General features: G+C 44.9%; 1 protein-coding gene across 7 annotated transcripts in view; it reads right to left on the minus strand.

Moving 5' to 3' along the window:
- The window catches only part of ADGRB1 (adhesion G protein-coupled receptor B1), a 290,268-nt gene that overhangs the window by 47,269 nt on the left and 221,125 nt on the right, over positions 1–21,874 (minus strand). For all 7 annotated transcript variants that reach the window (XM_030496436.1, XM_030496423.1, XM_030496399.1 and 4 more), the window contains 4 exons: positions 16,322–16,424; positions 11,972–12,122; positions 7,771–7,840; positions 138–204 (listed from right to left, as the gene is read on the minus strand). In XM_030496436.1, coding sequence (XP_030352296.1) covers positions 138–204; positions 7,771–7,840; positions 11,972–12,122; positions 16,322–16,424 — 391 coding nt within the window. The remainder of the gene's footprint in view (positions 1–137; positions 205–7,770; positions 7,841–11,971; positions 12,123–16,321; positions 16,425–21,874) is intronic.

The following is a 21,874-nucleotide window of genomic DNA, read 5'->3' on the forward strand; positions in this document are numbered from 1 at the left end:
AGATTACTGGCTTCTAACACACTTTGCTCTATTCCTGAAGGAGAAAGCCATTCAAAACACGAGTGGAAATAGAAGGGCATTCTTGAAAGAACAAGGGAAGTGTTATAAGACAAAAGCTTTCAGCCAAGCTTAAATACCAAAACGACAGCGGCCGCTGGTCCCACGAAGGCATAGAGAAGACCTCCCTCTAACGACAGCCAGCAGCTGCAAAATGAAAAGAGAAAAGAGAGTTACCCAGTGGCTAACATCACCAACAAGCACAGGTTTGCTTCTGTTCTTTGCCTACAGTGTTCATCTTAGAAGGTGATACCCCATGGGCAAAAAGGTCTCAGCCCTTACAACAAGGAAGTGTTGTTTCTATTTCTCTTTTGCATAAAGGATCCTTTGCCTGGGGGTCTGCCTGCAGAATAGCATTGTATTGTCAACAGAGGATGCATGCAACATTAATGATAGTGCTCTTTTTCAGACCAGGTCCTGGAAGCAGCTGCATTAGTTTGCTGGGAAGATGCTGCTCTTTGTCCTACTCATTCAGGCAAAAGAGTAGCAACAGTGGAAATTGTCCCTTGTTCGTTTGCTAACCACTATGCCTGCTGCAGGCTTAGGTCCAAGAGTACAGTATATTGCTTCTCCTGGATCTTCCCTTTGAGCTTGCTGCCAACAGGATTCTTCCTTCTCCCTCATACCATGTAAGCTGAGGGCTTCTTCTTTCTCCACTGATCGTGTGTGGAATTTAGGCTCCTAAACTGCCTGGTGCCAATACAAACTGAGAGGGCTTTTCTGACCAAGGTGCTGATGTCGGCCCCATTGGTGCCTACGACAGAGCCAGTCACTCTTGATGACATTTCTAGTCAGCAGAGATCCAACCAAAAGAGTCCAGCATGAGAGATCTACAGTCAGGTGAATCACATCCTGAACTCCATTGACTGCCTTGAACAGATCTTCAGCATCACATAAGCAGTGCACCTAACCCAGGTGGAGACATCACTGGGGAGATCATAGAATCATAAAATCCCAGACTGGTTTGGGTTGGAAGGGACCCTAAAGCTCATCCAGTTCCAACCCCTGCCATGGGCAGGGACACCTTCCACTAGAGCATGTTGCTCCAAGCCCCTGTGTCCAACCTGGCCTTGAACACTGCCAGGGATGGGGCAGCCACAGCTTCTCTGGGCACCCTGTGCCAGCAACTCAGCACCCTCACAGGGAAGAACTTCTGAATCTTTAATCTGAATCTCCCCTCTGGTAGGTTAAAGCCATTTCTCCTTGTCCTGTCACTACAGGTCCTTGTCCTGACCCTGGGCAGCCAACCCTGATGACCCTGCTTGAGCAGTGGGGTGGTTGGACCAGATGGCCTCCAGAGGTCCCTTCCCACTGCAACAAGTCTGTGACTCTACGACAGCCATGAACAATTACAGCAGCACAGGAGCTGAAATATCCATTTAGTGGGGAATCCAGCAGCTCAGAGCATGGAAACATAAAGTAGGTACTTCAGGGTAAAAGAAGATGCAAATTTACACCATGTCAGCAACCTCATGGGAAGTTTCCATGCTCTGGCATTGCAGTACCCTGGAGAAAATGTGTGATGAAGTAATCCTGTTTCAGCAGTGCATTTACTACAGGAAAAGAGCAGGCAACCACAATGTAGAGAGAGCTTTCTCCAAGCTCCTAACCCAGCTAACCCTGCAGTAACTCGGTTACGTTCTTGTGCTCTCAGCAATATGGGTTCATTCTGCATCAGCAGCAAAGCAATACTGCCTTTCAGAGTCTCCCGGGAAACAAAGCCTTCCTGGAAACACTTCAATTTTGTTTTGTAGCTGACTTGCAAAAAACATTTGTTGTCCCAAAACACAGAACATTTTGGGGAGAAAAAGTGTATTTAAAATTGAAAATTAAAAGCAGGACATTCTGGGTTTTTTTATTCTGAGACCTGCATCTTGTTTATTTCTAAATCAAACCTGTAATGTGCTAATTTAATCAATTCTGATTCCTTCCTGATAGCGTGTTTCTCCATCACAAACTGCCTGAGCAGCTGTAGTAATAAACGGACTAATCAGCTGGGGATGGAGGGAATAAGAATGAAGCTTTGGAGGGCTGCAATAACTGCAAGGAGAGGACAAGGGGAACCAGGAGGGCTCCCAAATCCCAGCCCTTTCCCAGACCTTTTTCTCCAAGGCTCCATCCTGATTTTGAGACCATTTTTCCCAGGGTCTATTCTAACAGAGAGACGAAGAAAGGAGCTGACAGCCCCGCGCTCCAATTAGCGATGAGGACTTGGTGCAATGAGGGCTCTCGCTGATGTCAGGTCCCTGCAGCCCCTTTCTTCTCCTCTGAGCATCAGGCTTTCTGAAGGCAAATTCACACATCACCAGGCGCTGGTCCTTATCCCTTCTGACTGCCTGACCTTCCTGCCACAACACTTAATCGAAGCATTTTCAAGGCTGTCAGAGGTGGTGGCTGACAGCAAGGGAAGGGAAAGGGTCAAGTGATAGCAGAGAGGGGGAACCAACAGCAAACTCCAGCAATAATCTAGTGGAGATGCTTTTAGCATCTGTGCCTACAAGGCACAGAAATATCTGCATTTCACTAAGAGGTTCCCCAGTACTTGCCAATGGATCCCTGCAAAGGTCTCTTAAAGGGAGATAGTGAATGGTTTAACAATGTTCAGCGGCTCCAGACTACTATATCTAAGCAGTGCTTCCCCGATTGACAGCACCTTGTGTTCAACACAATAGACCTCTTTGCAAAACATCTGATGCTTTTGTGAATCTGCCATAGCAAAGATGTGAGATGGATGGGTTTTTTCTTGGTCCTGCAAAGAGCTGGCTCCATAGAATCATAGAATCACAGAATAGAGTTAGAAAGGACCTTAAGATCATTCAGCTCCAACCCCCTCTGCCATGGGTGACACTAAACCAGTCACCCAAGACTCCGTCCAACCTGGCTTTGAACACTGCCAGGGATGGAGCATTTACCACTCCTCTGGGCAACCTGTTCCAGTGCCTCAGCACCCTCACTGTGAAGAACTTCTGCCTTATATCTAACCTGAACTTCCCCTGTTTCAGTTTGAACCCATCATCCCTTGTCCTATCGCTACAGTCCCTGATGAAGAGTCCCTCTCCAGCATCCCTGTAGCCCCCTTCAGACACTGGAAGCTGCTCTGAGGTCTCCACACAGCTTCTCTTCTCCAGGCTCAACAGCCCTAATGTTCTCAGCCTGTCTTCATACAGGAGGTGCTCCAGCCCCTGCTCATCCTCATGGCCTCCTCTGGACTTGCTCCAACAACTCCATGTCCTTTTTATGTTCAGGACACCAGAACTGAACACAGTGTTCCAAGATTTCCATCGAGACCTTGACTACACCATACATCTCTGCCAGCAGCAGGTCTCACCTCCACCGTGTACAAAATTAAGCAGCTCCAAAGCAACAGACAAGATATTTGTGTAACTAAAACTACCATTGGGAATCAGGGCTGTCTCCCACGAGTATCACTTCAGAGGTTAATATAGAAGCTGCTGGGATACCTGTGGGGTGACAGAAGCCCTGATGCAATGACACACAATGACCCTAGAAATTTGCTGTGTCCTGGCACTGCTCTCACAAAACCTTTTGTGGGCTCTCTTGTGGGGAAGGATATGAGTTCCCAGCTACCAGTAGCATAACCCCAATTATTCAGTTCAAGCTTTAGGAGGCAGTTTGTCAAGCTTTAGAGGTCCAGAAGCAGTCCTTGGAGTACAGGCTAAAAAGAGAGTTATTATTCAGGCTTTCAGCCTAATACCAGGAGGTGAGCAGTGTCAGGTCCTTTAGACCTCCATTATCTCTAAGACTCTCTTTGAGACTGGAAGTACAGCCCGTACCCTACTGCAGCAACTCTCCAAACAACTGCAAAATCTCCTTTCAAATAGTGTTCAGTTAAGAAAAAGGAAAAATCCCCTCGTGTCTTTCTCCCCTCATTGTAGATGGAGAGTTCATAGCACTCCAGAAGTGTCCTGAGCAATAGAGCTCTGGGCAAATGGCTGCTGGGGAATCGTCACTCAGAAAACGACAGAGACACACAGTCCAAATCCAGTAATACTTATACAGCTTTTAACTTGAACCTCTCTCTCCCTTCTCATCTTAGAATCATAGAATGGTTTGGGTTGGAAAGGACCTTAAGATCATCCAGTTCCAACCCCCTGCCGTGGGCAGGGATGCCTCACGCTAGACCATGTCACCCAAGGCTCTGTTCAACCTGGCCTTGAACACTGTCAGGGATGGAGCATTTATCACTTCTTTAGGCAGCCTGTTCCAGCGCCTCACCACCCTCACAGGGAAGAATTTCTTCTTTATATCCAACCTGAACTTCCCCTGTTTCAGTTTTAACCCATCAGTCCTTGTCCCATCACTACAGTCCCTGATGAAGAGTCCCTCTCCAGCATCCTTGTAGCCCCCTTCAGATATTGGAAGGCTGCTCTGAGGTCTCCACACAGCTTCTCTTCTCCAGGCTGAACAGCCCCAACCCTCTCAGCCTGTCTTTATACGGGAGGTGCTCCAGCCCCTGATCTTCCTCATGGCCTCATCTGGACTTGTTCCAACAGCTCCATGTCACCATTACCACTCAGTGGCCCAATCTGACCAGCTAAAGGGTAAATATTAAATACCATTTACAACATTCCCACACTTAGCACTATCTCTGAACTCTCTGTGTTACAGCTTGAAGACATGGCCAAGCCTTCAACTGCTAGCATGTCTTGATGGAACAGGCCTCCATACTGCTGCTCAGTTATGTTGTATCATTAAAGAATAGCTTCATCCCATGTACAAATAAAAAGATAGGACAAAGTTGGGTGAAATGATGCTAAAGTCCCAGGCAGACCATCATATTGGAGGTTCCTCTCTTAATTTGCTCCACTGCAGCTCACCACCATGACGTACCTGCAGATGAACAGTTTCAGTCATCCTGATACAGAGACACATTATGCATTTCACACCAGCTTTGCCCTGAGTCTGTAACACCAAGATTAGTGCTGCAATGCCTTCAACAGTTGCAGTTGTCCCCAAAATGCTCTCATGTGCCATAAGTGGTTGTCAGAGTTATTACCACCGTGAGTGGGATGAGGAAAAGGTGATGTTGAATATCAACTTCTCTGCTCAGTTAAAAACCAGAGCCCTGCTTTGCCCCGATGCCCATCTCCACAAGAAAACCCACTGGTGCTAATGCACTGCTCTTAAAAACCAGAAATTGCAGGGTTGGAGGAAGCTTTGAAAGATGCTGTGAAGTCCTTTGTGGTTTATCATGTCAGCTCTTACCCCGCGCTTCACAAGGAGGGATGTGTTGTGGCTAATGTCTTTCCTTCCTTCTGCAAGATGGAAACATTGTGCCTTGAAAGACTGACACTGGCCATTTGAAATGACCTGTGCATGCTCTGTACTAACTATTAGCAAAGCTAAGATAGCTCCTGAACTCTAGCTCTGAGCTTTGCAACTACCTCACACATTGCTATAATGGCCAGAAACCAACAAACAAGCTGCAATTCAAGTCTATATTGTGTTTGTATGCCTTCAGCATTAGACAGTGTTAAATCTCAAGTTTTGGAGCTCAGCTCTGCAATTTTTGCTATGTAGTGTTGAATTTGCTCTAAAGGAGAGGTAAAACCAAGGGCACACATAAATGTAAGACAGCTTTTATGTCTTTCGAGCAGGAAAAGAGGGAGAAGTGTGTTCTTCTGTCTGTCGGGGCACCCTGCCTAGCTTAATCCACATGAATATTTGTTTCATGGTTTAAATTGCTGGGACTCACCAGCTTTACCCCATACTGGGCTGCAGAGTGGAATGGAGACCAAAGGAGGACCAAACTGGACTTGCCAAGGTTCAAAGGCTATTTTGGTGATGAGCACCCTGAAAGAAGAGCTGGGAAACAGTGTCACCGGGCTGCAGCGCCTGCTGAGAGCATAGGATTCCCTGCCATCCCCTAGGCAGCCAGCCAGCCTGCTGGGCAGGGAGGCCAGCAGCATCCAGCCCTTGGATGCATGGAGCAACAGAGTCTTTAGGACTGAAAGGAGCCAGAGGATTAGCAGCAAAAGGAGGAGAGCTGGTGTGGTTAAGCATCCTCTGGGAACGATGGGAAGTCAGTGCAGCCTGTTGGCCACATCACCACCGTGCCAATCTGAGAGCAAAGCAGGAGTCCAACAGGTTTTGTCACTCATTGACACCCTTTTGGCTGAAGTTTGGGAGGGCATTGCTCTGGGGCAAGGAGATGTTGGCACTCAGTGGTCCAGGGCAGTGAAATGGGCTGTGCTTTCATGCACGTTCCTCCCTTCCCTGCCCAGGTTCTTTTGTGTGGTCAACTTTGACCATAAAACTCTGCGATGGCCCTTAAACATTAATGGGGAAGGAGCTATAGAGCTTTTCGCACCAATTCCCACCAGTCTGCAAACAGGAAAGGAAGCACAAATATTTAGGACCTCTCTCCCTTTTCTCTGATGCTTGTTCATTATGAATTGTTCTCATGGACTTGCATGGAGTAAAGTGCCAGAAACAGCAGACCCACAGGAAATCTAAAGGGCATTTGGGATCTCAGCAGCACTTCTGAAAGCCAGGCCATTTGTGTCCTGTTCTGAGTCATACAGCAAACACCAGATCCCTCTCCATCAGGACACTCTGAAGCCAAGTCACCTGAGGTGGAGCAAGCAAGTCAGGACAGGTACATCCAATGTATCCTGATGACAGGACAGACTTCAGGAATTGTATCTATGGATTTGCATCTGACAAACCCACCTTCCTGGCCCTCTGTATCCTACAGTGATTTAGACTGCAGTAATTCAGAATGCAAAGCAGAGAATGCTGCTGTGCTGGTTTAATGCTCTCCTGCAATCAACATGCAAACCCTGGTCCAGTTGGTTGTGGGTGTGCAGGATATGGTGGGAATTGAGAAAAAGCAGGGATTGCACATGCCATTTTCTCAGTGGACTTATCAAACCCTCATCTGTTGCTGGCCACATCTCTGTCTTAAACATTGCACATGCGGGCCTGATTTATTGCTACATAAAACATTATTCTTTGGCTGCCACTATGCATACAATTTCTAAGCTATCTTTTTCACAACGCAGTGAAAAAATAACACTTTTTCTTCTTTTTCAGTTGTTTTAATGCTCAGCTCTGAGCAATTCCAGCCTTCCCTTAATGTATTTTTCACCTCTGTAGAGTCTTACTCTGTTGCTTCCACCCTGCATCCCTTCCCCCATTCCATGTAAATAAAAGTTTCCTAAAGGCAAATCGTGTGGAATACAGAAAACAGGCAAATTCAGATTGCTTTCAAAATCTTGGTTTGAAAACCTCATGCTTATTCTGGTGCCTAAACTAGAGCTGAGCTATTTTGAAAACCTGGGACCAATCAAGCAAAGCATTAAATAGATAAACACCAAAGCTATTTTTAAGTTTGAAACATCTGAAACTTTAAATATACCACATTTTCCCCTAAAAAAAATATATATTTAAATAAATCTCTAAGTAGGATGCAGTTATATCAAAGTGATGTGATGGATGCAGCAGTTAAATCTAACTAGTCCCCATGAACTTGTGTTTAAAAGAATACACAATCCAACTTGGCCAGCTGATGGCTTGAGGAGGCAGGGAAGCAGGATGGCTCCTTCCTCTCCGATCATCCCTGCTTCCCTCTACCATAGGCAGCACACTAGAATTTAGCTCCTACCCTGGTTCCTGGGAGTCAATAAGTGGATTATAACAAAAAGGATGGAGTGTGATGCAGGAAGCAAAAGGAAGAACTCCTTTACTCACTAGTTCACGGTGCCGTACCCCTTGGCTTTAGTAAATCCCACAGAAATGGCAACCACCAAGGCAGGGAGCCCTACAGGAGTGAAACAAGAGAAAATTGGTCATTTAAGCATATGTGCAGCTCATCTCCCACTCAACAGCATAATGCACCCCATTCTTCCCAGTGTTATTCTAGTACCATCTGTCCCAGCCTGGGTCTCTGGCAGAGACTGAATTCAAGACCTTCAGAGCCAAAAGCATGAACCCTTGTTACCTCTGCTAATGAAGTAAATGCCAGCAACTGTAATCAGCTCATATCCTGCTGTGGTCTCAGCAGTTGTGTGAGGACTAACAGTACATGCAGATGCATAAAATAGATTTAATTTATTCTTAGGTACAAAGGCTGGCCAGGAATATATAAGGATGTCTCCTGAAGATGGAATATTCAGCCACGACCCAACTCAAAGAAGCTAGCAAGGAGACTAAGGGCAATGTTTGCTCTTAATATAATGTATGATGAACAACCCAGGTTCAAATCTCATCCCAAACGAGACAGAGAAGGTGAGTTTCCCCTGTTCCAAAGAGTTCCCCTAAGTTTTGGTCCATGATCTATAGCAGAGCAGGTCCCTTCTTTGAAAAGCAATGGAAAAGAGCATCGGAATATTGGGTCTTACTGAAAACCAGGATACTTCTTGTCTTGCCAGAGACCTGCTCCCTTTTTGTATCCAGAAGAGGAATAAACTAAGAGAAACCAGCTGCCCTCAAGAAGACACACTTCATTCCAAGTGTTGCAAAGGATGAGCAAGTTGGTCTCTGGCTGGGATGCCACAATGTACACAGTACAACTTATCTTTTCAGAGCATCATGAGCTAATGGTGCCAGCACAGAATGTCATTTCAGGTGCAGAAGGAGGCAAAGCTATTGCCTTGATCCTGCTGCTAGAAGCTCCCATAACATTAGAATGAGAAGCATAAAGAAAACCTGCTGGTTATTGGCCTAAAACTCATTAAAAGGTTCTGAAACTGTTGTGTCCTTAAATAACTATGCACAATCAGCACTAGCAAAAGACACTTCATCTTGCTAATAGTCTTCTGATCCTTCTTATCCCTGCCATGATAAACTGCTCAAGGATCTACAAAGGAGATTGGGTACTTTTCTGGTTCACTAGCTCCAGCCCAGCTCTCCCCTTCCGCTATAGAAATGCCTGGATATCAGCTAGTAACATCTGGTTGTTCAGCTACGAAGGTCTCAATGTGGCTTTTTATAGCCCTCCTCGTTGTGACATGGTGAATTAAGCAGTCTCAATGCTAAAGATGGGCAAATCCCATTAAGAATTAGCAGGATCAGTAGCCAGCTAGGATTAGTGCTTCTTGACAAGCCCCGAATTCCTGTGTTGTAGAGGTCATGGCGGGTGGCTGCAGAAGATGCTGTAGATCGAAGCGATGTGCAGACACAGCATCCAAATAATAACCCTGCTGGCAAGGTGGTCACACAGCAATACAAATCATCACCAAATTAATTAATAGTGAGGGTCTGCAGCCAGCTGGGAGGTAGAAGGCCAAGCTGGCTGGAACATACAGCATTTGAGAGTTATTGTAAAGGGAAACGTTTCTCCTCCCATATGAGATTTCCAAGCACAGCTCATGTTTGATGAGTCCAAAACTAACAGGCAGTGGGTTTAAAAGATGTCTCTATTTCTTTCTTTTATTTTTCTTCCTCTCTTTCTTTTCTCCTTAATTGACTTCTCTTGCTCACCTTCCTTCACACCTCATCTGGATATATCCTGGGTGCTGTACTCACTAGGATGCCACCAATATGGTATCCCATTGCAAGCACACTAAGAAACCACATGTGAAAGAACATTTTCAGGAGTAGAGCTTGATGCAAGAGGCCCTGTGAAAGAGGAAAAGTTGGCAAAGACTCCACCAAAAATAGCAACTTGTTCTTTGCAAAGTGCTTCTCTTAGACGTGATAATTATGCAGAAATAGAGACTCAGGCTGTGAACTCATCAGCTTACAGGGACTGGCAAAGAACCAAGCCTGGGTAGGAGCCCCAGCTTGTGCTGAAAATGGAGCTGTACAAGCAACATTAACTGAAGCTGGTAGCTATGCCATGGTAGCTAAGCCAAAGAGCATCATAATGAGGGATGCTCTACTCCTCTGCCTTGGTAGATCTGTAAGTGGTCAAATCACAGTTAGATGTGATTAGATTGGAAAAAGAATAATAACTTTTAATCTGGTTTTTGATGACTTGAAAGGAAGTTATTCCTAACTGATCTGTTCCATATACTGTGGGTGGTTTGTATTAGCCTTCTAGGCAGTCACTCATGCTGTGTAGTCACTAGCAAGGTTTTAAGGGCTTTCTGCAGAAAGTGAATTGTACATTCACAATCCCAAATAAATAGATTATAAACCTGTTCTGAAGAGTTTTGAAGTGAATTTTACATTCACAATTCCAAATAAATATGTTAGAAACCTGTTTTGAAGAGTTTTATATTGCCAAGTCAGAGGAGAATCTGGTCGTGTGTTCCTCATGTCCAATAACTACCAAGAACCATGAGTGTTATGAACTGAAGACCCACTCAAAGCCTGAGCTGTGGCAGCATTAAAAATCCAGTTGTGGAAACTGTGACATGGTTGTAAAAAGACTGACAGAACTATGTCTTCTTTACTTGGGCTAAATATGATGGATAAATTGTTTCCAGGGATAATTTTGTCTGTCTGTTCTAAATAATAATATGAAAAAAGAAAATCTAATTGCTAAAATCTCTTTTCTGGAAAGGCAAAGTTGCATACCCAAGAGAACAAAAAACCAGGGAACAAACCTCACTGCTGATGAAAACCATTGTGGCTTCAATGAGCTACAGCTGACAGCAGCTGAGAACTTGGCAAAGATGGCTAGAACAAGGGCTTAGAGAAATGCTAATACACAAAGGGGGAAAAAACGGGGAGAATCAGCCCATGACAAAGCAAATTGTGTTAATTATTTCAGATTATGCTCTTTAAAACATCTTTTCGGCCTCTTTCCTCTGAGAAGCGCCATTAATCCCAACTCTACAGCAGGATGCTAAATATCAGAAATTCCCTTGCTGCCTTCATAGGCGAGAGTGCTCTTTATTTCTTGTCCTAACCTATTCCAAATGGTTATTATGCATCATTTATCAGCCAGCACATCCTAGCTCAGAGATGACTACATTTTACTAGCAGTGCAAATTATGCTTCTACACATGTAGAGCGTTGGGGTGGTTTTAATCTGTACAGACTACAAATGTGAATTCTGCTCATCCAAAATTCCCTTGGCTAACACACCCATCTGTCCTAGCTCTTCCAAATCAGGAAAAAACCGTTTTTATTACCTAGAAAAGCTATTAGTTTGCTGCATTCAATATCCCTGATGTTCCTTGAGTCACAGTTTGTATATAAGCACGTGCATGAACACACACAGGCGCATGCAGCCTATGCTTTGCATGTATGCAGCTGTGCTCCTGCTACACAGAAACACTATATTTCAACAACATCATTTATTTTCTGGCTATAAGCAAAAGCTGAGACTGAAAACTTAAAGGGATGCAGGTGCTGGAAGGAGGATGGCTCTTGATGTGCCAGAATAAATCACATCAGGGCTCTTCGTAAGCATCAGAAATACTTTGCCTGGGGTGAAGTGCCAGACTTCAGTAGTAAAATGAGACACTAATACAGCTCAGATGCACAACGCTTTCTCTCTTCCTTTCTCTTTTTCATCTGCTTGCTTTTGAGCAACTTTTTGTTCAGTTGCTCCTTTCAAACGCACGCTTGTTATTGCTTTGAAAGGCCAGGTTATGGGTTTGTGTTTGTTTTCGGCTACAGAATGCATCATTTAAGGCTAATAAATTAAACATACAGAAGAGGGAGAAAAATTAGCTACAAGCATCTGCACCAGTCTCAGTTTATTTGTCTACGAAAGGCCCTGCTGCCATGGAGACAGGATTTCAGAGCTTGCTTCACTCTGGGTTGCACATAGCAGGAGACAGAGAAAAGGAGAAAGCAAGAAAGAAACCCAAACCTAGGAGAAACCAACCCCAGAACACCCTTTGAAAACTCAGCCACTCTTAACTCATCTCTTTTGTGTGACCTGTGGGTGCAGCAGGCAGCAGGCAAGACTTAAGGTTCTTCCTTATGTTGTTTTTAACCATCTCAGCCCTGCTTGACACCCCTGAAAGCTTCTCCTCAGACCCAGGATTCTCACCCCATCCAAGACACAAGAAGCGCTTGCGGATGATGCGGTTCCGTAACCGGCCCGTCACGGCCATGTAGGACTGCCAAGCCTCGGTCAGCACCCAGCAGAAAGAGGAGAGGAAGAAGAAGTGCAAGAAAGCCGCCACCAGCGTGCATATCACCTGGAGAGAGGAGGAAAGGACACGTGAGAGGAGCAGCAGGCGGAGAGAGAAGCGGGTAGGAAAGCAGAAGGTGCAGGGAGATGCTTCCAAACCAGGCTCTGGAAGACAAGGTCATGAAGATCAGGACACAAAAAGACATTTTAGGAAGAGGCAGCCACCCCCACAAGCTTTGACCTAGCAAAGGACCAAAGTGTTTGCTTCAAATTTAACTGCTGCATGGAAATTGGCTGCATGAACTCTAAGATAAACCCAGGGTTAACACTTTTGCTAAAGTCTGATCCTGCATCCCATACTGGTGCTTTATTGGCTTCTCCAAGATATATTTATTCATCAAATGATCAAATCCATTGCCACGGTGCTTTTGTGGAGGTCAGAGAAGTTAGTAAGTTGTGCACTGATCTCAGCTCAAAAGGTTTGCAAAGCACCATGTCATTGGCAGCTGAGCCAAAAAATTAAATCAGAGGAAGGCAATTTAGATGGTGTCCCTGCCAGGGAAGGGTTGCTGAGTGAAAGAGTTAATCTGTGAGAGCTGGGTGAAAGCACGGCTGCCAGGTGCTAGTAAGGACAGCAAACATGAGTGGTGCATAGTTGTACAAGGGTATATAACTACTAGCAGACAGGATAAAAAAGGAAAGGGGAAAAAAAACCCTACATTAGAAAGAATTTCATCCTGGTGAACTACTCATTGGGAAATCTCTCAAGGGAAATGCAGGGAGCTTAAGCCATTTAAAATTAAAGTGAGGAAAGTACTAGCAAATGCATTATGAAGAACAATCCTGTAGTGCCAGGGAGATGGACTGGAAAGCTGACAAGCTCGTCTTTGTTTTTAACTCAGCAAGGCCAAATCTTTCACTGGTGCAAATCGGTGCCGCTCTGTTTAACTCTGCCAGTTTTCCACCATCTGTGAGTTGAAAACCATGAATCAATGTACTCAGTGATGGAAAGAAACTCCAAGTGGCTCCCAAGGAGAAGGGAGAGCAAATAAGACTTTAAAAGTGACTCTGGATGGGAAACAAAATGGTTTAAGGCATTCAGGGCAAAGGGAGGGGGACGTTTGTAATGAAGAATTTCTCTGCTCTGAGTTCTATCAGGAAACATGGACTTTGGGTTTACGGTCAGTGAACCTTCCTCTTTTTTCATCCACCAGCATCTTTTAACACCAAGCTCTCATGCATGGAGTGTCTTTTATCATGATTTTATTGGATTGCTCTCAATTCATACACTGGCAGAAGATGATGTTATCAGAGGTTGTGAATAAAAGTAAGACTGTGTGTCCTTTGAGACAGGAACTGTCTTTTTTTGTTCCATATTTGTATTTGACACCAAAACCCTTGGTATTTTGCTTATAAATGGATTCTGGATGACAGTTCAGCACAAATGACACAGCTCCATATGATAATTTCCATTTTCACATCTGAAAAGGTGTTTGCTATGTGTAAGCTTACAGACCTACATAAAACAGTTACACAGGATGCTTTCTGGAATGTATTTTAGGAGACTGCTATTTTAGAACATCAGATACAACACTGTTCATTTTACCATTCTGATTTTGTTCTGTACTAACACGGTTCTGCCCAGAGTGTTAGCAGTTTGTAAAGGGGAGAAAAAAAACCTTTGCTTTCTAATTTTACACCACAGAGATACATTTTCTGGTTATTTTTGTCTCAATTGGGTAGTTTTGATGGAAAGTGAAGGAGAAGAGAGGAAGGGAGCACAACAGAAATACGCACATCTCAGCTGGGCCAGTAGAAACCCACTGCCTCAATCGAAACCAGGCTGTGAACTTGGTCAGGTGATGGGCAAGCACCTATTTGCTTCTGCTACCTTTGCTGCAGGTTTTTCCTGCCTTGGAAGGAAAAAACCTCGACGACTCCATGAAGGCCAAGCACAGGGATATGATGTCCCAAGCTGCTGCTAAAAGATCTAGCAGAACTTGTCAGTCTCTCAAGGCCATTAGCCCTTGTTTTCTTTAAGAGGAGAAATCAGTTTCCTTGCAGCACGTAGCCATGCCTTTGAGACACGGCCAGTTCACGCAGCATTCATTTCTTTTGTATCATGTTATTGCTGACTGTAATTTTTTTAGCCTTTTCCCAGGCCTTTCATCTTCAAAAGGCTTAGTAAATCCAGGCATGGAATCTTGCCTTTGAGGTTACACGGATGAAAATCAAGGGAGAATTTGGCATTTCCAGGGAAACGAATACCACAGAAATCCTCCCAGAGTAACTACAATTATAAATCAATCACAAACATCTTAATATGTTCCATTATCAATAATTCAATGTGAATAAAATCCTCATTTACACTCTTTGGTCTCTTTTCTGTATAGTTTTCTTTCTCTGTTCCCTGCTAGAGACTGTTTACTAGATGGCTGAGAGGAAATCCAAGAATAACCTTTCTATTTGTGGTGTTTCATGCATATGTATGGGCAAAGAGCTAATCTGCCTCTTGCAATCGCAGCCGGGAGCTTTGAATCCCCACTAACAGTGAACACCCAGAGTCATGTGAGAAAAAGCACAAGGGAGAACCTGGGCTCACAACTGTGCTCTGAAAGGGGTAGGAGAGGATGAAAACATCCACCTCCTGTCCTGGGGTGAAGAAGAATAACCAAAGAGAGGGTCCAGACATGGTTTGCCATGTTGAGCATCCCTGTGTTTGTCTTCCTATGGAAAGAAACTCCTAGCACACACTTAGGGTTGCAGACAATGCATTCAAACTAAGTGAGAGTTTAGCTCACCCTTTCTCCACCTCTTGCCAACCATGTTTGCCATGAAAGACAGCTCTGCTTTGCAAAGTTAGTTCCTGAAGGGCACTGTTTAATAGGAGCAGGGCTGGGTGGCTGCATGTATCTGCACTTCTCTACACATATACGACTCAAGCAGCTATAAAGCTTTTCCTTAAACAAAGTAACCTTAACATGAAGGGCTCTCCATAGAAATTAATCCCTGTGATTCATTAAACCTTGGGGCTTCTCTGCAGAAACACTTCCAGAAGTGACAGCATGCTCTGGCTGCCAAAGCAGAGGCTGGAAAATATTGGCTGGTCACCGGTTACTGTTAATTAAAACCTACATTTTGACTTCTGAGTGAGATTTTGGCAGCAGGAGTAGTGAAGGACACTTCTTGCCTCGTTTTTCTACTTAGTGGAGTTAGGAAGGTTGGAGCACTTGGGGAATGACAGGAAAATATTAATCATAGAATCATAGAATCACAGGATGGTTTGGGTTGGAAAGGACATTAAGATCATCCAGTTCCAACCCCCCTGCCATGGGGAGGGACACCTCACACTAGAACATGTTGCCCAAGGCTCTGTCCAACCTGGCCTTGAACACTGCCAGGGATGGAGCATTTACCACTTCTCTGGGCAACCTGTGCCAGTGCCTCAGCACCCTCACAGTAAAGAACTTCTTCCTTAGATCTAACCTGAACTTGTCCTGTTTAAGGTTGGACTCACCACCCCTTGTCTATCACTACTGATGAAGAGTCCCTCTCTGGCATTAATGTTAAGCAGCGATTTGTTATGCCAGACACCAATAGGGAGACTGAAAGTGCTTTAGCTGGAGGAAAGTCATACAGACAGCACACGCCTCTCCAGCTGGGTCTGTAATGTGGGAAGGCACGTACATGCAACTAGTGCGTGTGCCTTGACAATCCAGGCTATGCCTTTACTGCTCAAGTCACACTGATCTGCAGTGAGCCCCTCATTGTCCCCAGCTCTGCAGCACGCACAATGCATCTGGCAACGCTTCCCATCCCAAAAAAGGTGGTTTTGTGGCTATGTTCATTAACATCTGCCAAGCGCTTTAAGCTATGAGTATAAAAGTTGCTGGAGAAATAAATGTAAAGCTGAGAGATATTGTTTGTTCGGGGTGGTTTTTTTTAAAGCCTTTTCTCAATCTTTCTTTGTAATTTTTTGAACATAAAACAGTTAAAGCCTTTGCAAATAACCACGTTTCTTTCCTGTGCCATGTGCCAGCTACTCTAGGCAGATAATCAAAAATATCACATTGGTTGGAATCAAAGCCCCGAGGACACTGACAAATTCTCCACAAGAAAATTGAAATGTGCCATTTAGTCCTAGCTTTGACATGTTGCTAATGAACAGATGGAGGAAAAATGAGGAAGTGCTGCCTGAATGGATTATTTCAGTGCTAAATCAGGGGGAAAAGCAAACAAATAAACAAAGCTCAACTAATCTCCTACCTTGTTCCGGGTCTGGGTCTGTCCGATCAGGATGAGGGCATTGGAGGAGATGATGGAAAGGCAGAAGTTGATAAGAATGACAGAGCGCTCTGAGCGAATATACCTGCAGTAAGAGAAGACGAGGAGGGAGATCCACCTTGTTACAACTTGCTTTACGTTACCTCTGGAAAGCATCAACCAGGCTCTATAGAAGGCCATGGTAAGAGATTGCCCATTTCCTGCAGATCTTGTATGTTAAACAGACAAGAACACGGGGAAAAGGGAGGGGGAGAGCTTGGGTGCTCAGCCCACAGATCTCTTTATCCTCCCCCATCAATGCTTGGAGTTATGAGCATGAATCAACAAACTAGTGGCCAGCCTGGTCCTTAGTCTGAGCCACTCCTAAACCAGTAGAGTTCTGCAAGTCTTCTTCAGCTCTGCTTACTTGAAAGGGGACTTGAAAAGGAGCTTAAAAGAAAACATACAGCCAACACATGGAAAGATTCCCAAATAAGAAGAGCCACAGGCATGCTGGCGATGAAAGCAGATTACAAATGCATGCACCTCCACAACAAAGTGCTTGTGATTCAGCATTCCCCTTTGTTTAACCTAACAACCCATCCTGAAGTGATAAGTACTTGTGGCTTTTTTCTCCCCTCCCACAGACAGAGAGGTTTAACACTTCTCAAAACTAGGCCAAATACATAGCTGCAGCTGTGGGTCTGTGGCACTGGGGATCCAAGTTAGGAAGCTGTTGCCTTCAGCACCTTGCAGGAACAAGATATTTGTCACTTCTGATTTGCGATGTGCAGCACAGCACCAACTCGCTGCTGAGGTACGTGCACACCGATTAACTCAAAGCACTGGCTGAGAAGGGAAATTTCTTTGAAGGCACTTTTATGTCCCTAATAAAATTAAAAGGGAATTGCAAAAGTGCAAGTCCTCAAGGATGGAACTCAGGACCTGGCCATAGCAACACTCGCACACGTGAATCAGCTCAGTGATTCGGCCTGAATACCAGATGAGTGAAGAGTAGATGCTGATGCTTGGAGGAATTAGAAACAGATCTATTAATCAAGCAGCTCATGCCTGGAGGCTAATGCAGAATTATTTCCTATATTCCAGCACATCAACTATTTATATTGGGAATTTAATTTCATTAACTAATTTAAGCGAGAGTGAGTTGGTCGTGCTTTGGCTGCAGAGTTTTGAGCTTCTGATTAGGTGGGCAGGATGAGCTACTGCACGTGTGCTCTGCCAAGGGTAAATCTGTGCTTTAGACCTACTGAAGGCTGCAAAACTTTGATTTTCATTTCTCTCTGAGTTTTTCCTTCAGACAAACATGAACCTTGAGTATTTGCTTTCCTGGTCACTGATGCAAAGTAACCTGAACTTACACTTCTTCTGTGGGAGATCTGGTTTACAAGTAGTTCTCCCTTAAACTCATCCAACTCCATAACAGACTAGGCTTCCAGCTCAGCTAGAAACTGGGTTTGCTTCCTGCAAAACAAGCCTCTGGTTCCTTTCATGGCCAATCTGATCCCAGATTTCGCCATTTCATTGGGCTCAATGCTATGCTGTGTATTACCTGGATCCTATTCCATTTGTGGCTGGAAGGTACTAAGCCATCAATCTAAACAAGTAAAACAAGTCTCCAGTCAGCAGTTTCTAGGGGATAGAAAGGGAGATTTGGACACTGTCCTGGTGGGAGTGAGATCTAATAAATCTGTGTAGCAACACTATGATCTAACTGGCATCAGTGTGAACTTTAAAAGTTTCCTCTGGTAGGAAAAGGTAAGAAATCAGTTGATCGTAAGCACAGACTGAATGTGAATATAAGGGAAGACAATCCAGCTGTCTTTAGACATTTTGCCCCATTAATCAAGCCTCTCCGTTCTCCATGCTTCCCATGGAAAGTCCATCCTCTTCCCCAGATCCCTGAACTTCCAAAGCACGAGACGTGGGCTGGCAACATGTAGAATCACAGAATCAGAATAATTTAGGTTGGAGGAGAAATTCTCGAGTTCCCAGTTCAATCTCTGCCTAAAAATGGGCTAATTTCAAAGCCAAATCAGCTTTCTCAGGGCTTTGTCCAATCAAGTTTTGAAAATCACCAAGAACAGAAATGCCACCACCTCTCCTGGATGACTTCTTACAGCGTTGAACTGCTCTCGTGGTAAAGGATTACTTTTCTTTATAGCCAGTTGGATTTTTTTCCTGCTGCAGCTGGTGCTCCTAGACCTTTTGTTGTATACCTCTGCAATTTGTTTGACTTCTCCATGACTCCTTCTTAATAGCCTCTTCGTCTCCAGGTCTTGTTTCCTTTGTTTCCATTCACATCATGTTCTCTAGCTCCCTAAGCATCCACCTGACTTGCTCCAATGTGCTGACATCTCTTCCAGATGTAGCCTCAGGGAAGGAGAGGAGAATATTCAGTTCTCTGGACCTGGTGGCTATATTCTTGCTTATATAGTCCACTATAATGCTGGCCTTCATTGCTGCGTGGGTGCATTGCTGATTCATTTCCACATCGTTGCCCACTAGGACCTGCAGACCTTCCCCTGTAGGCATTTCCAAGCCAGTCAGTCCCCCTCTCATCCTGCTCCATGCAGTTATTCTGTCCCAGGTGTAGAACTGTGCGTTTTCTTTGTTGTATCATTTCTTCAGACCATATCTCTTTTTGCTGAGGTCCTTCTGAATGGTAGTGCTGTTCCCCAGCATATCAGTCACTCTTCCCAACTAGATGTCATCCACAAACCTGCTGAAGGTGCATTTTGCCCCATCGTTCAGGTTGTTAAAGAAGACATTAAACAATATTGGCCATAGTGTCAACCCCTGTCAGGTGTAACCAGTAAGCAGCTCCTGATTAGAATTCAAACCTTTGACCATTACCCTTTAAGCCTGGATGAACTCCATCCACCTACTACGGCACTTTGGAAGCCACCAAAGCAGTGCACAGTTTCCTGGTCTGGATACAAAGACATTATGGGAGACTGTGTTAATGGCCTTTGTAATGTCAAAATGTACACCACCTACTTGTCTCCACGGTCCATGCAACCAGACATCCCATCACAAAAGGAAAACAGGTCAGCCAGGCATAACCTGCCCTCAATAAATCTGATCTGTCTATTCTAAATTGCTTTCTTGTCCATCATTTTGCCTGGAAATAACCTTTATAACTACTTGTTCCTTAATCTTCTCAGGGGCTGTGAGTACGCTGACCAATGAGTTGTTTTCTGGATCCTCCTGCTTGCCCTTTTTAAAGATAGGTTTAACGTTTGCCTTCTTTCATCCATCAGGAACCTCCCCAGATGATTAATAGTGGCTCCACTGTAACATCACCAGCTCCTTCAACACTCTTGACGCATCCCATTTGGCCCTATGGACTTACAAATGTCCAGCTTGCTTAAATCATAGAAACATAGAAAACCAGGTTGGAAGGTGACCTCCAGGATTATCTAGTCCAACCTTTCTTGGCAGAAAAGGTCCTCAGCTCTCTTTCTTGGCAGTGGGTAGTATTTTCTTCCCCAGATTCTGCCACTAGGTACAGGAACTCGGGTGCCTGGGAGCAAACCTTGCCAACAGAACAAGGCAACAAAGGCACTGAGTACCTTCACCTTTTCTATTTCCTTCCCCATTAGGCTACTTGCCCCATTCAACACTGGGCCAACACATCCTTTAGTGCTGACGTACCTTCAGAAATCCTTCTTGATGCCTTTCACATCCCTTACCGCTTTGAATTGCAGCTGAGGTCTGACCTTCCTATTTCAATCCTGCATTCCTGGGCAATGGTTCCATAGCCCTCCTTGGCAGCCTGACCCGGGCGCCAAACATTTTCTTGCTATGCTTCAGCTCAATCAGAAGTCCCCAATTACGCTAAGACAGCTTCCTGCCATGCTTGCTTTTTTCCTTCCACCTCCTTCCACTCTCCAGAGCAGGATACTCCACAGAAAGAAATCACCATTACCACCCAGATCCTCTGGCCAAGAAAGTGAGGAAATCATATCAGAGATGAAAAAAACACAGAACTTGATGGGTTTTGCCAGTAGAAAGATCTTCATCAAAGGCAGAGCTACTCTAGGGTGCTGTCTTGCTACTCCTTGGTTGATTCATGCCTACTTATCAAGATACGCTGTACTCTGCCACCAAAGCAGGGGAAAACTCACTGCAAATTTAGGGAACTTCTGCTGTGGCCTGTGTCCTGCAAGATGTGGGGAAGCCTCTGTGCAAACTGAGACAGTTGGAGGTGGGAAAACCCCACAGTCTGTCTCTTTGTCCCCATTATGCTCCCTTCCTCTCTGCAAACACGGAGTCACCTCTTGCTTTCTCACTGTGTGTACACATATCCTCTGCGAAGTCACTTCTTGCTACCTCCCGCCAGGCCCACTGAGAAACTCAGCATCTCCAGCAAAGGCAGAGCTCCTGGGTTTAAAGCAAGTGTTAAAAGCCCCTTGAGAGCTCATTGACAAGGACTAAATCAATCCTCAGGCTTCGATGGACAGGGAGTGAGAAAAGCTCGCGCTGCTATCTTTCAGCGATGCAGCATTCACTGGAAAAGTTCTGCCGTGCCCCACATGCTGATGGGCTGGTGGAAGAGCTATTCAATAGCAAGCATTGATCTCCATGCTATGGAAAGGTCACTGACTCCAGAGGCTGTTGAACTGCAATGAGTTCCGGAATGGAAAACACATTGAGGCACTCCTGAAATACCAACATTTCAAGGAGCTGCTTGAAAGAAGTGGTACAATCCAGAACTTAAAAAAACTAAGTTATTTCACCTGTTCTGACCCTTGAATAGTTCCGTTTCTTCCCAGTTTTTCATTTTCATGTCAGTTTTCAGGAGGGAAGATGTTTTTCTCTCAATTCCCCCTCTTTTTCTGCATGAGTGGTGCAGCACGTGGCTCACAACACAGATCCTGTCTCCAGCTGTGACCCAGGACAGCCATCACCGACAGATAACAAGGTCACTCCACTTCTATGGCCCACTGTGTCACTGACCTCTCTGTCAAGACTGCTAATCAGGCCAGAGGTGCACCATCTGCAGCAGAGATTTTGCAGCCATCTGTCTACTGGGAACTGGAGTGAGTCCACCAACAGGCCACCAACAGCCGTCAAACAGAAACAACTTCCAGTTTTCAACCAGGCTGTGCCAAGTTGGCTGGGTTTGAAGTGATCGTTTGCATCAGAAAGCTCATGCCATTCATGCCGATGGCTGAGTAGGTGCCACTGAGAAGCAACCTTTATTTAGGAGGGTTTGAATGGGAAGGGGAGGGGAAATTCGTTTCCTCTCTGATATGCAGCCCAAAGCTGGGATCACCTCTCTTTTACTCTGCCCCCTTTTCTTTACCATGTTCCTTTCCCTCTTTCTTCCTGCATCCTTTCTTTCTGCTTCCCCATGTATAAACAAACCCTAGCTGGGCAAAAATCTGGGAATGTTTCCAGATTGTCAGCCTCAGTGAGCTTATTCATCAGAAGTGTTTCATACTCAAGCTGAGTCTATGTATGCATGCTCCAAATGCCTTTGTCCAGAGGTCTGAATGGGAAAATTCCCAGCCAAAGCTCCCTGAAACAGCT

This window comes from Strigops habroptila, chromosome 1 (assembly GCF_004027225.2).
Source record: "Strigops habroptila isolate Jane chromosome 1, bStrHab1.2.pri, whole genome shotgun sequence".
NCBI classification, from domain to species: domain Eukaryota; kingdom Metazoa; phylum Chordata; class Aves; order Psittaciformes; family Psittacidae; genus Strigops; species Strigops habroptila.